The 11,327-nt window shown below is 38.6% G+C and overlaps 1 protein-coding gene across 1 annotated transcript in view; it reads left to right on the top strand.

The window, feature by feature from the left end:
- CAPZA1 (capping actin protein of muscle Z-line alpha subunit 1) overlaps positions 1-11,327 on the top strand; it is a 50,712-nt gene that overhangs the window by 19,014 nt on the left and 20,371 nt on the right. The window contains exons 2-3 of the mRNA XM_003793879.3: positions 6,002-6,065; positions 9,713-9,764. Coding sequence (XP_003793927.1) covers positions 6,002-6,065; positions 9,713-9,764 — 116 coding nt within the window. The remainder of the gene's footprint in view (positions 1-6,001; positions 6,066-9,712; positions 9,765-11,327) is intronic.

Below are 11,327 nucleotides of genomic sequence, written 5' to 3'. Positions count from 1 at the left end.
TGGTGTCAGCCTAGCTCACAGCAACCTCAAACTAGGAAAGTTATGTTTCATTGATTACATTTATAGATTTTTAAATCCCCCCCCGCCTTTTAGGTTAGAAATAAAACACAATGAATTTCATTATATTTACATTTCTGGAATATTTAAATATATGAAAGAGTTGACTTGTGCATGAGGCTTGAAATATTCATGTGAGGGCAGGTGCTGTGGCTCATACCTGTAATCCTAGCATTCTGGGAGACCAAGGCAGGAAGATTGCTTGAGCCCAAGAGTCAAGAGTCCAGCCTGGGCAATATGGTGAGACCCTCTCTCTTAAAAAAAAAAAATCAAGGGCTCACATTAGCGTGGATACTGTCTGATGAATGCTATGTATGTAAATTATTAATTATTAAAACAGGAAAACAATTTTTTAAAGTCTCGTTTTTTAAAGCAGCAGTTCAGTTTTTGTTCAACTAAAACCTTCATATCAGTGATTCTCAAGTTGAGAGGCCCTGACGTACCTCCCTTAATAGGAGAAATTGTTTTTTCCTTTCCCCATCTCAACCTTGAGAATGATTGACTAAGTCACTATTAATGAAAGTATCGGTCCATTTTTCATTTGTATTGCAGCAGAAATACTTTTGCAATCACTCCTTTGTTAATTCTCTTTCCTTTTTTGCTCTGTTAAACTTCATCTTAGTTTTGTTTTGTTTTGAGACAGTGTTTCACTATGTTGCCCGGTAGAGTCCTTTGGTATCACAGTTAACAGCAACCACAAACTCTTGGGCTTAAGCGATTCTCTTACCTCAGCTTCCCAAGGAGCTGGGACTACATGCGCCCACCACAACGCCTGGCTATTTTTTGGTTGTAGGCCTGGGCTGAGTTTGAACCCGCCAGCTCCTGTGTATGTGGATGGCACCCTAGCCACTGAGCTATAGGCACTGAGCCTTCATCTTAGTTTTAACCCAGTTTTGAAGATGGATGATAAAGTTTTGACTTTTAAGCTTACAGTTTATCATTTTATCTATCCTCCTTTGTGGCATCTACAGCTTTCACAAGCATACCTTTGGCTCAATTCTTGGTTAAAAAAAATTCTTAAAGGACAAAGCCAAATCCACCAAATCCACGTGACACATTAAAGACAATCTTTAGAATTTTACTTCCTGTTTATACTGCAAGGTATATAGTTAAATGTCTAAGTTCTCAATCCACCTCCCTTTCATAAGCCTGTGACTGCAGACAAGGCAACACTCCCAATGAAGAAATGGTAATAATAGTCTCCCCTGCCTATTTTAACCAGCTGTTCAAAGGATCAAAAGAGAAATGGGTTATGAAAGAATTTTGTAAACAACAAAGTAAGTTCATTAACATTCCTAGCACATGCTAGGTCTCAGTCCTGGGTATATAGCAGTGAACAAATGTAACAAGTTCTTAATATTCTTTGGTAGAAATTGGCAAACTGATCCGTGGGCCAAATCCAGTCCACTGCCTATATTTATCTATGAATAGATAAATGCCTTAATGTTTTTGAATGATTAAAAACAAAATTGAAATATTTCACATGTGAAAATTTCATGAAATAAAAATTTTAGTGTCTAAAAATTTTATTAGACACAATCATGTTCCTTAATTTACAATTGAGACAGAAACTATTTGACCCACAAAGCCTAAAATGGTTACTGTCTGCACTGTACATCAGCAGTTTACTACCCTGCTGTGTGCTCTTGGACTTCTTTGGGGGGTATTGGACAGTAACCTTGTAAGTATATGTTCAGTGTGGAAAATTCTTTGAAGAAAAATAAAGCAGGCTCGGTGCCCATAGCTCAGTGGTTAGGGCGCTGGCCACATAACACCTCTGCCCAGGCCTGCTAAACAACAATGACAACTACAACGAAAAAATAGCTGGACCTTGTGCTATTACAGGCACCGAGCTCCTGTAATCCCAGCTACTTGGGAGGCTAAGGCAAGAGAATCACTTGAGCAGAAAAGTTTGAGGTTGCTGTGAGCTGTGAGGCCATGGCACTCTACTGAGGGTGACATAGTGAGACTGTCTCAAAAAAGAAATAAAAAATAAAAAGATAATAAAGGGGCTAGAATGGTTTTGTGAAGTATAGGGAGTATGAAAGTCAAGGAAGGGCAGTTTATTTTACTAAGAAGACATTTGAACAGAGACTTAAATGAAGATGGGAGTGAACCATCTGATAGAGCATTTCTAGCAAAAGGAATAAGAAATACAGTATCCCTGAAGCTGGAGTATAGCTGTGGGTCTAACAGGAGTCCTCAAACTTTTTAAACAGGGAGCTAGTTCACTGTCCCTCAGACCTGTGGAGGGCTGGACTAGGGGCCTCGGGACAAGTCAGCTGCTAAGCAGGACAGGCAGTGGTGGCAAAAACACCTGGCGGGTGGATAAATGTCCTAGTCAGGCCGCATGTGGCCCACGGGCCATAGTTTGAGGACGCCTGAGGAGATTGATTTAAGGGAAGGGGAAGCCAAATTGTGGAGGGCCTTGTAGGCCATGGGAACAGACTTTAGATTTAATAATGAGTATACAGGGTGGCCATAAAGTTCATGAGCAATTTATACTCTGTAAATAAATTTACATTTATTATGTAAATTATTGTTTACATAATTTTCATTATTATGTCTGCTATTACTTCAAGTCATTTTTATGATATTGTGTTCAAATAGTGGTAAATCAACCTTTTAAAGGCGGCCCAATGTTTATCTATTACCTAGTAATCTACCATTATGGTAGTGCTCTCAGGAAATAGAGCATTAGAATAGAAATTATGAATAGAATTAGAATAGAAATTATGGTCCTTGCTATGACAATACATTTTAGGATCCCGTGTTGTTATTTATTTATTTATTTGAGACAGAGTCCCATTCTGTCACCTTCAGTAGAGTGCCATGGCATCACAGCCCACAGCAACCTCAAACTCTTGGGCTTAAGTGATTCTCTTGCCTCGGCCTCCCAAGTAGCTGGAACTACAAGCGCCTGCCACAATGCCCTACCATTTTTTGGTTGTAGTTGTCATTGTTGTTTGGCTGGCACCCTAGCCGCTGAGCTACAGGTGCTGAGCCTTATGTTGGTATTTAATTTGACTACATTCTTTTTAAACCACTCATGAAGTATTTTACCCTTGCCATTACAAGTATCTTCAAATCACCCCACTTTTGTTAAAAAAAAAAAAAACTGGGAGACATTTAGATTTCTCTAATTGGATATGTCTTCTATTTTTGATATTATTGGTTGTACTGGGATTATATAATATGCTTTTTTGGCACGGGAACCTGAATTCAAATATTACTACTAATGTTCTTCCTTCTGACTTTTGTACACTTTTTTTTTAGAAAATGCTAGTGAAATTCTCTTTTACTTTTTTATTCCAATATAGTACCTTCATTTAACCGGTTAATCAACCTATATTTTTAAGCATAAGGCACCATAGAGATACACGGCACTCTACCGAGGGTGACAGCTTGAGACTCTTTCTCAAAAAAATAAAAAATAATGAAAAAAACCAAGAGGTTTTTAAAACAACTAATTTTTAACTTTATTTTCCAAAACAGAAAAGGAATTAGTGTGAAGAGTAGCATTGTTTTACATTTTACAGAACTTTTTAATGTCTGCATGCTGTTTGTTATGAGTTTGTCTTAGTTTGTAGATATTATTTCTTCTACATGGAATGCTCTCCCTAGCTTTAGGCACTCATCTTCTTAATCACCTCTAACATTGCTGCCTTTGAAGACCACCCCCCTTTTCTATGTACATATATAGAGTTTATTGTGCCTTCTTTTGTGCCCTACTCTGTATTTAATACCTGCTTGCTACCCACCTAGATGTTAGCTCCTTGAGATCTGGGACAAGATCTTTAGTTGCAACTTACTGACACTTCTCTTCCTAGTTTGCTGAATCGGTGAACTATTACTTTTATATATGCAGTTTTAATTCATTCTCCTTTTTTTTTTTTTTTTGACAGAGTCTTTGTCGCCCTCGGTAGAGTGCTATAGCGTCACAGCTCACAGCAACCTCAAATTCTTGGGCTTAAGCAATTCTCTTGCCTCAGCCTCCCAAGAAGCTTGGGCTACAGGCGCCAGCCACAATGCCCAGCTATTTTTTGTTGCAGTTATTGTTGTTTAGCTGGCCTAGGCCAGGTTTGAACCTGCCAGCCTTGGTGCATGTGGCTGATGCTGTAACCACTGTGCTACGGGCACCAAGCCAGTTTTCATTCTTTATCCAAACTGCTGCTTTTTCATTTATATACTAATCCCATCAGATTTTGTAATTTTTGAAAATTTGAGGGAAACGTTGATAATATTAGAATCTTGAATTTTCAGTTCATAACTTGATATTTATACATTCAAACATTGCTGTGTAAACAGCATATAAAATATGGCTGAGACTTTATTCCTTTTAGGAAAGGTGCTTTTTTTTTTCTTTTTTTGAGACAAAGTTTCACTTCCTTGCCTGTGCTAGACTATAGTAGCATCATTGCATCATTGCAACCTTAAACACCTGGGCTTAAGCTATCCTCCTGTCTTAGCCTCCCAAGTATCTGGGATTACAGGTTCATGACACCATAGCTAGCTAGTTTTTCTATTTTTTGTGGAGACAGAGTCTTGCCGTGTTGTGAACTTCTGGCTGCAAGCAATCTTCCAACCTCAGCCTCCCAAAGGGCTAGAATTACAGGCATGAGGTGCTATACCTGGCCTGATTTATTTTTAAAATTAGTGACATCATGGTTTTACACTTTTTTTTTCCCCAAGGCATTCTCTTTGTCACTCTTAAAAGGGTGCTGTGGCATCATAGCTCACAGCAGCCTCAATTTCTTGGACTCAAGTGATTCTCTTGCCTCTGCCTCCTGAGTAGGTGAGACTACAGGTACCTGCCACAACACCCAGCTGTTTTTAAGAGACTGGATTCTTGCTCTTGCTCAGGCTGATCTCGAAATCCCAAACTCAAGTGGTCTACCTGCCTTGGCCTCCCAGAGTGCTAGAATTACAGGTGTGAGCCACCAGTGGTTTTGCTTTTTTAATTTGTAATTACATTAATTTATTAATATTGAACCATCCTTACATTGGGATAAACACTATTTGATATTTGTATACTCCCTAACTTGCTAATATTTTGTTTTACTTAAGTGTTCATAATAAAGGTCATAGCTTTCTCTTTTTGTGAACATGGAACATTTTTACCCAAAACTAATTATTCAGCTTTTTCTTTTTCTTTTTTTTGAGACAGAGTCTCACTTTGTTGCCCCAATAGAGTACACTGGCATCGTAGCTCACAACAACCTCAGACTCTTGGGCTCAAGGGATTCTCTTGCCTCAGGCTCACGAGTAGCTGGGATTACAGACACTGGCCACAATACCTGGCTATTTTTAGAGGCAGGGTCTCATTCTAGCTCAAGCTGGTCTTGAACTCGTGAGCTAAGGCAATCTACTGGCCTCGGCTTCCCAGGGTGAATTATTCAGCTTTTTAAAGAAAAATTCGAAATGATAAAAATAGCTTATGTTTTTATTCCAAAAACAGACTATATCAATATTGGGGCCAGGCAAGGTGACTCATGCCTGTAATCCTAGCACTCTTGGAGGCTGAGGTAGGTGGATTGCCCTGACCTCACAGGTTCGAGACCAGCCTGAGCAAGGGGGAGACCCCCATCTCTACAACTAGCCAGGTATTGTTTTGGGAGCCTGTAATCCTAGCTACTCTGGAGGCTGGGGCAAGAGAATTGCTTGAACCTAAGACTTGGAGGTTGCTGTGAGCTTTAATGCCATGGCACTCTACCAAGGGTGACAAAGGGAACTCCGTCTCAAAAAAAAAAAACAAAAAACCAGAATACACCTATATTGATAATAGATAATGGAGTAGTGAAAAGAAAATATGAAGGCTCTTGCACAGTAGAGGTTTAAGCAGGACTTTTTTCCCCCCAAGGAATATGGTGAAAATTTTGTGATTTGCTAATTCCTTCTTTTGTATGTGACTTCCAGAATTCTCTTACTGTCTATTTTTTTTTAGGTACGCATAGCTGCTAAATTCATCACTCATGCACCCCCAGGGGAATTTAATGAAGTATTCAATGGTGAGTAAAGATTAGTACTCAGTTTTTCTCTTGTTTGTTTATTTTTTGAGATAGAGTCTCATTATGTCGCCCTCAGTAGAGTGCTGTAGCGTCACAGCTCACAGCAACCTCAAACTCTTGGGCTTAAGGGATTCTCCTGCCTCAGCCTTCCAAGTAGCTGGGACCGCAGGCGCCTGTCATAATGCCTGGCTATTTTTGGATGCAATTGTCATTGTTGTTCAGCAGGCTGGGGCTGACTGGAACCTACCAGCCTCAGTGTACGGGACCTGCACCTTTATTCACTGAGCTACAGGCACTGAGCCAGTATTTAGTTATTTTAATCCCTCCTTAATGACTGCCATTTATTGGTGTCTCTTTTAATTCTTATGACATGTTAATAGCTGTAGGTAAAGAAGTCAAGATTGAAAGAGATCAGAAGAACTTGTCCAAGGTCACTCACCTAGTAAGTGTCAGAATAAGGATTTAAACCCAGGTCTGTGTCAAAAGCAAGCCTTTAACCCATAAATTAAGATGTCTGTCTTATGTGAGAAAAGGTTTAAGGTAGCTAGTATCAATAAATGTAGAAATAATAATAAATGATTTTTATGGTTTTGTTTGTATCTTTATACATCATAACTTAAATTTCTTAGTGCTTTTACTCAGGAAGTAGAATAGGACACTTTCTAGGGCCAAGGGTGCTGAAATAATTCTATCTGGGAAGCTTATTAAATATATAGATGAAGTTTTGTCATCTCCTTAAGATTCTCATTCATTATATCTGAGGAAGAATCTGGTAATCTGTGTTTTATCAAGTTCTTCACCAGGTGATTCTAAATCACACACAGTGGGTCACAGTTTGAGAACCACTCTCGTTTACAACCTTCCCTACTATTTGCTTTCTTAACATAACTTAAAAGATACAAAATATAGATTGGACATCCTGAATTTCATGATGAAACCAATCATTATAGTCCCATTTTAAATTATTAAATTAATTCATCTTAAAGATCCCTTAAGTAAAATCATGATCTATGTGCATCTTGGTTCAGTTTAGCAAATGTTTATTTTGAAATTCTTTACATTAGAAGTTTAGCTACTGGAGAGGAACTGTGCGATATTCCTCTGTACCTGGTCCAGAGCCCTACAATTAATAATGCAAGTGGGCATGGTGGCTCATGCCTATATTCTTAACACTCTAGAAGGTGAAGTAGCAGTATCACTTGAGCTTAGGAGTTTGAGACCAACCTGAACAAGAGTGAGAACCTGTTTCTATTAAAAATAAAATAGAAAAATTAGCCAGCGTTGTGGTAGGCACCTGTAGTCCCAACTGTAGAGGCTGAGCCAGGAGAATCACTTGAATCCAGGAGTTTAAGGTTGCTGTGAGCTAGACTGATGCCTTGGCACTCTAGCCTGGGCATCAGAGTAAGACTTCTGTCTCAAAAAAATAATAAGGATGCAAAGAAAAGGTAACTAAAAACATAGAAACATTTACTTCAAGAAGGATATTCTCTCTCTTTTTTTTTTTTTGATACAGAGTCTCTGTTGTCTGTTCTAGACTAGAGTATGGTGACAGAGCTTACTGTAGCCTCAAACTCCAGGGCTTATGAAATCCTCCTGCCTTGGAACTGCAAGCACATGCCACCACACCAACTAATTTTTGTTTTAATACTTTGTAGAGATGGAATCCTGCTATGTTGCTCAGACTGGTCTTGAACTCCTGTGCTTAAACTATCCTCCCACCTCTCCTTCCCAAAGTGCTAGGATCACAGGCGTGACCACTATACCGAGTGGCCAAGATATTCTTTATAAAATTGTGGATTTGGGGCACTAATAGCAAGGAAAACAAATGCAGCCTTTCTCTGGTCTTTCTTCCATGTTGACCAAATATAAATTTTCAATAATTGAACTTTAGACAGATCTTCTTAAACTTAGACTTTAGCTCAGATAAATTCTTTTTATTTATTTTATTATTTTTTTATTTTTAGAGACAGAATTTCACTTTGTTGCCCTTGGTAGAGTGCCCTGGCATCACAGCTCACAGCAACCTCCAGCTCTTGGGCTTAGGTGATTCTCTTGCCTCAGCCTCCTGAGTAGCTGGGACTACAGGCGCCTGCCATAACACCTGGTCATTTTTTTTGTTGTTGTTGTTGTTGCAGTTTGGCCGGGGCCGGGTTTGAACCCGCCACCCTCAGTATATGGGGCTGGCTTCCTACTCACTGAGCCACAGGCGCCTCCCAGATAAATTCTTGACTTAACAAAATAAATGTCTTTTGTAGTTAGAAGACCTTTATTTTATTTCTAATAACTAAATATACTTACTAGGAGTATCGTGAGAATAACTGATAGCAAAACATTGGATTAAGAATTGACAAGAGGCTCGGCGCCTGTGGCTCAAGCGGCTAAGATGCCAGCCACATACACCTAAGGTGGTGGGTTCGAATCCCCAGCCCGGGCCCGCCAAACAACAATGATGGCTGCAACCAAAAAAATGGCCAGGCGTTGTGGTGGGCGCCTGTAGTCCCAGCTACTTGGGAGGCTGAGGCAGGAGACTCGCTTGAGCCCAGGAGTTGGAGGTTGTTGTCAGCTGTGATGCCATGGCACTCTACCCAGGGGGATAGCTTGAGGCTCCGTCTCAAAAAAAAAAAAAAAAAAAAAAAGAATTGACAAGATAGGTTCGCTCACCTTTCTTCTTCATGAAAGGGACCCACTTCCAACTCTTTTTAGAAGTGCTCTGTATTTTCTCTTGTTCTTCCTAAATAAAATCTCTCTTTGTTACCCTGACAAAAAGAATTGACAAGATACTAATGGCATGAGGGCCTCCATCAGGCCCTTTGTTTAGAAGCTTTGAGAATCTCAAGGCTTGTTATAATGGCCTATCTAGTTAGCCTTCCCTCTTGGAGTTAATGCTTGGTAGCTTCTTAGTAACAAATATTGACTTCTTCCAAAAGAAAAGTTATTAAACTCTTTGACACACAGCTTTTTTTTTTTTTCCTGAGACAGAGTCTCATTATATTGCCCTCAGTAGAGTGCTGTGGCATCACAGCTAACAGCAACCTCTACCTCTTGGGCTTAAGCAGTTCTCTTGCTTCAACCTTTCAGTAGCTGGGATTACAGGCGCCCACCACAATACCCTGCTATTTTTTTTTGTTGTTGTTGTTGTTGTTGTTTAGCAGGCCGGGGCCAGGTTTGAACCCACCTGCCTTGGTGTATGTGGCCAGCGCCCTAACCACTGAGCTATGGGCACTGAACCCAACACACACTTTTTAAAAATGTTGTAGATCTTCACATTAGAGCCTTCATATAAAAATATGTTCAGTAATTTGATTGCCACTAAGTTGTGACCAGATGTTTTTGTTCTGATGTTGTAGAAGAGTCTGTAATTCTTAATCTAGGCTAATTTTAAAGGATTCACTTAGATACAAAATTAAAAGTGCTAACTGGAACCTTCTATGATCTACTTTTTTTCATTTGCTACGAAGTTCCTGGAGAATTTTTTGTTGAATTATTATAGTACACATTCCTTGCAAATCTATTAACATTAGCTTCTGTTCATTTGCATTTTTACAATGGCACCTAAGGACTAATCTCGCAAAGCCTGAATTTTAAAAATCTGCTATGGTTTCTTAAACTTGTCTTCTACTAAACATTTTAATACTTTTCTTCCTTAGATGTTCGGCTACTACTTAATAATGACAATCTCCTCAGGGAAGGGGCAGCACAGTAAGTATCTTTCTAAATTCACTTACAGTGTTATTCTAACATGAGGTAAACTGTGTTGACAGTAAACTAGTATCCTAAAAACTAAGTTTAAAATACTCAGAGCAAAGCACTTGGTATTAGCAGTTTTAGTTGTTTTTCTCTTAGAGAAAACATGTTCCCCTTCCTCAAAAGTTATTGTAATATATGGATTAGTTATTTTTGGGTTTTGCCCAGATTTCCTCCATTAAGACAATTTAATGTTAATAGTTAGGTTTTCTTTTATAATTTGTTTAGTTCATGTTGGATTTTTTTTAACTGCTAGTTGTAGAAAGATTAAACTACTGTTTAGGAATATTATTTCTCAAATTGCCAAAGGATAGCAGATACTCATAGAGTGCCTTAATAGTGAGAATTAACAAACGGTAGGATAAAAACATGATTGGTCTGCTTAGTCATTACTCCTTATCACTGTCGAGCTAATTAATCTTTCTAAAATATCATTCTCATTTGTCCTTGCCCTCAGAAACATTATAGTGGTACTTTATTTTTTATCTTCTACAATCAAATCTAAACTGTATTTTCAGGGCCTTCTGATAAATTTATCTGGCTTTATCACTGCTCTCTTCTACTCTTCAATACAAAGTTCTGTTTCAGTTACTATCTATGCAGTTGGTCTAGAGTTTCTATGTGAAGAGTAAACCAGAATTGGATGATGCATCGTGTTGGTCTGGGAATGGTGGTAGGAGACAGGGCAAGGACATTTTGATGCAGAGCAACAAATAATTACCATAAGGTCATTTGGTATATACCCTAATTGGTTGCAGATTTTAACTGTTTTGAAAGCTGCTGCCCAGGAAATAGTACTGTCTGGCCCTGTCCATCCTGGGTTTTTTGGAAGCCATTTTGGGACTAGATTCTGCAAACCTGGAATTTGCACAGTGTCACTGTAATTGTCATCATGAATGGTACTAAATTACGAGTATAATACATTGATTTAGGAAAACTAGGCGCACATTAAAGACACTCTAGTGCTGGTTTCTATAAGATTCATAGAATCTGTCATAGCAAAGGACATGCATGATTTGCTAGTTCAATCCCTCTCTACTCTCTCTGTTTCATTGAAAGACTCTCACCTACGTCTGTCAGCAGATGGTTATCCAATCTGAAAGCTTCTAGTAATAAGGAATTCACTTTCTCACAAGGCAAGTTCCTCAGTTTGCCTGCCATGTTGGTCGTAATTTTATCCTTGAGAGCTATTCAAAATAAATCTACTCTGTACTTCACTTGCTAAGGTACTGCTGAAGGGGGTGGGACTAAATGTCACTTAAGTATAATTACAATCTAAGGCTATTGTCCCATTTCTAATGAGGACAAAATAGAAGTTTGTATGTAGTTCAGATGCTTTAGTTGTTTTAATTATACTGACTCTAAAACATTGTATATATAAATGTTATGGTTCTTGTAAACTCTAGATCCTTGGAGAATTTCTTGTTAAAGGAGAACTTTCCTGTGCCAAAATATTTGAATTGAATTTTCAAATATTTGATGTTGAATTTTTTTTTTTTTTTTTTTTTTTTTTTTGAG

This window comes from Otolemur garnettii, unplaced genomic scaffold (genome assembly GCF_000181295.1).
Source record: "Otolemur garnettii isolate 467f Iridium unplaced genomic scaffold, OtoGar3 scaffold00073, whole genome shotgun sequence".
NCBI classification, from domain to species: Eukaryota; Metazoa; Chordata; class Mammalia; order Primates; family Galagidae; genus Otolemur; species Otolemur garnettii.
Note: the sequence above shows the minus strand (reverse complement) of the source record. Positions and strands in the feature narration are given on the sequence as shown.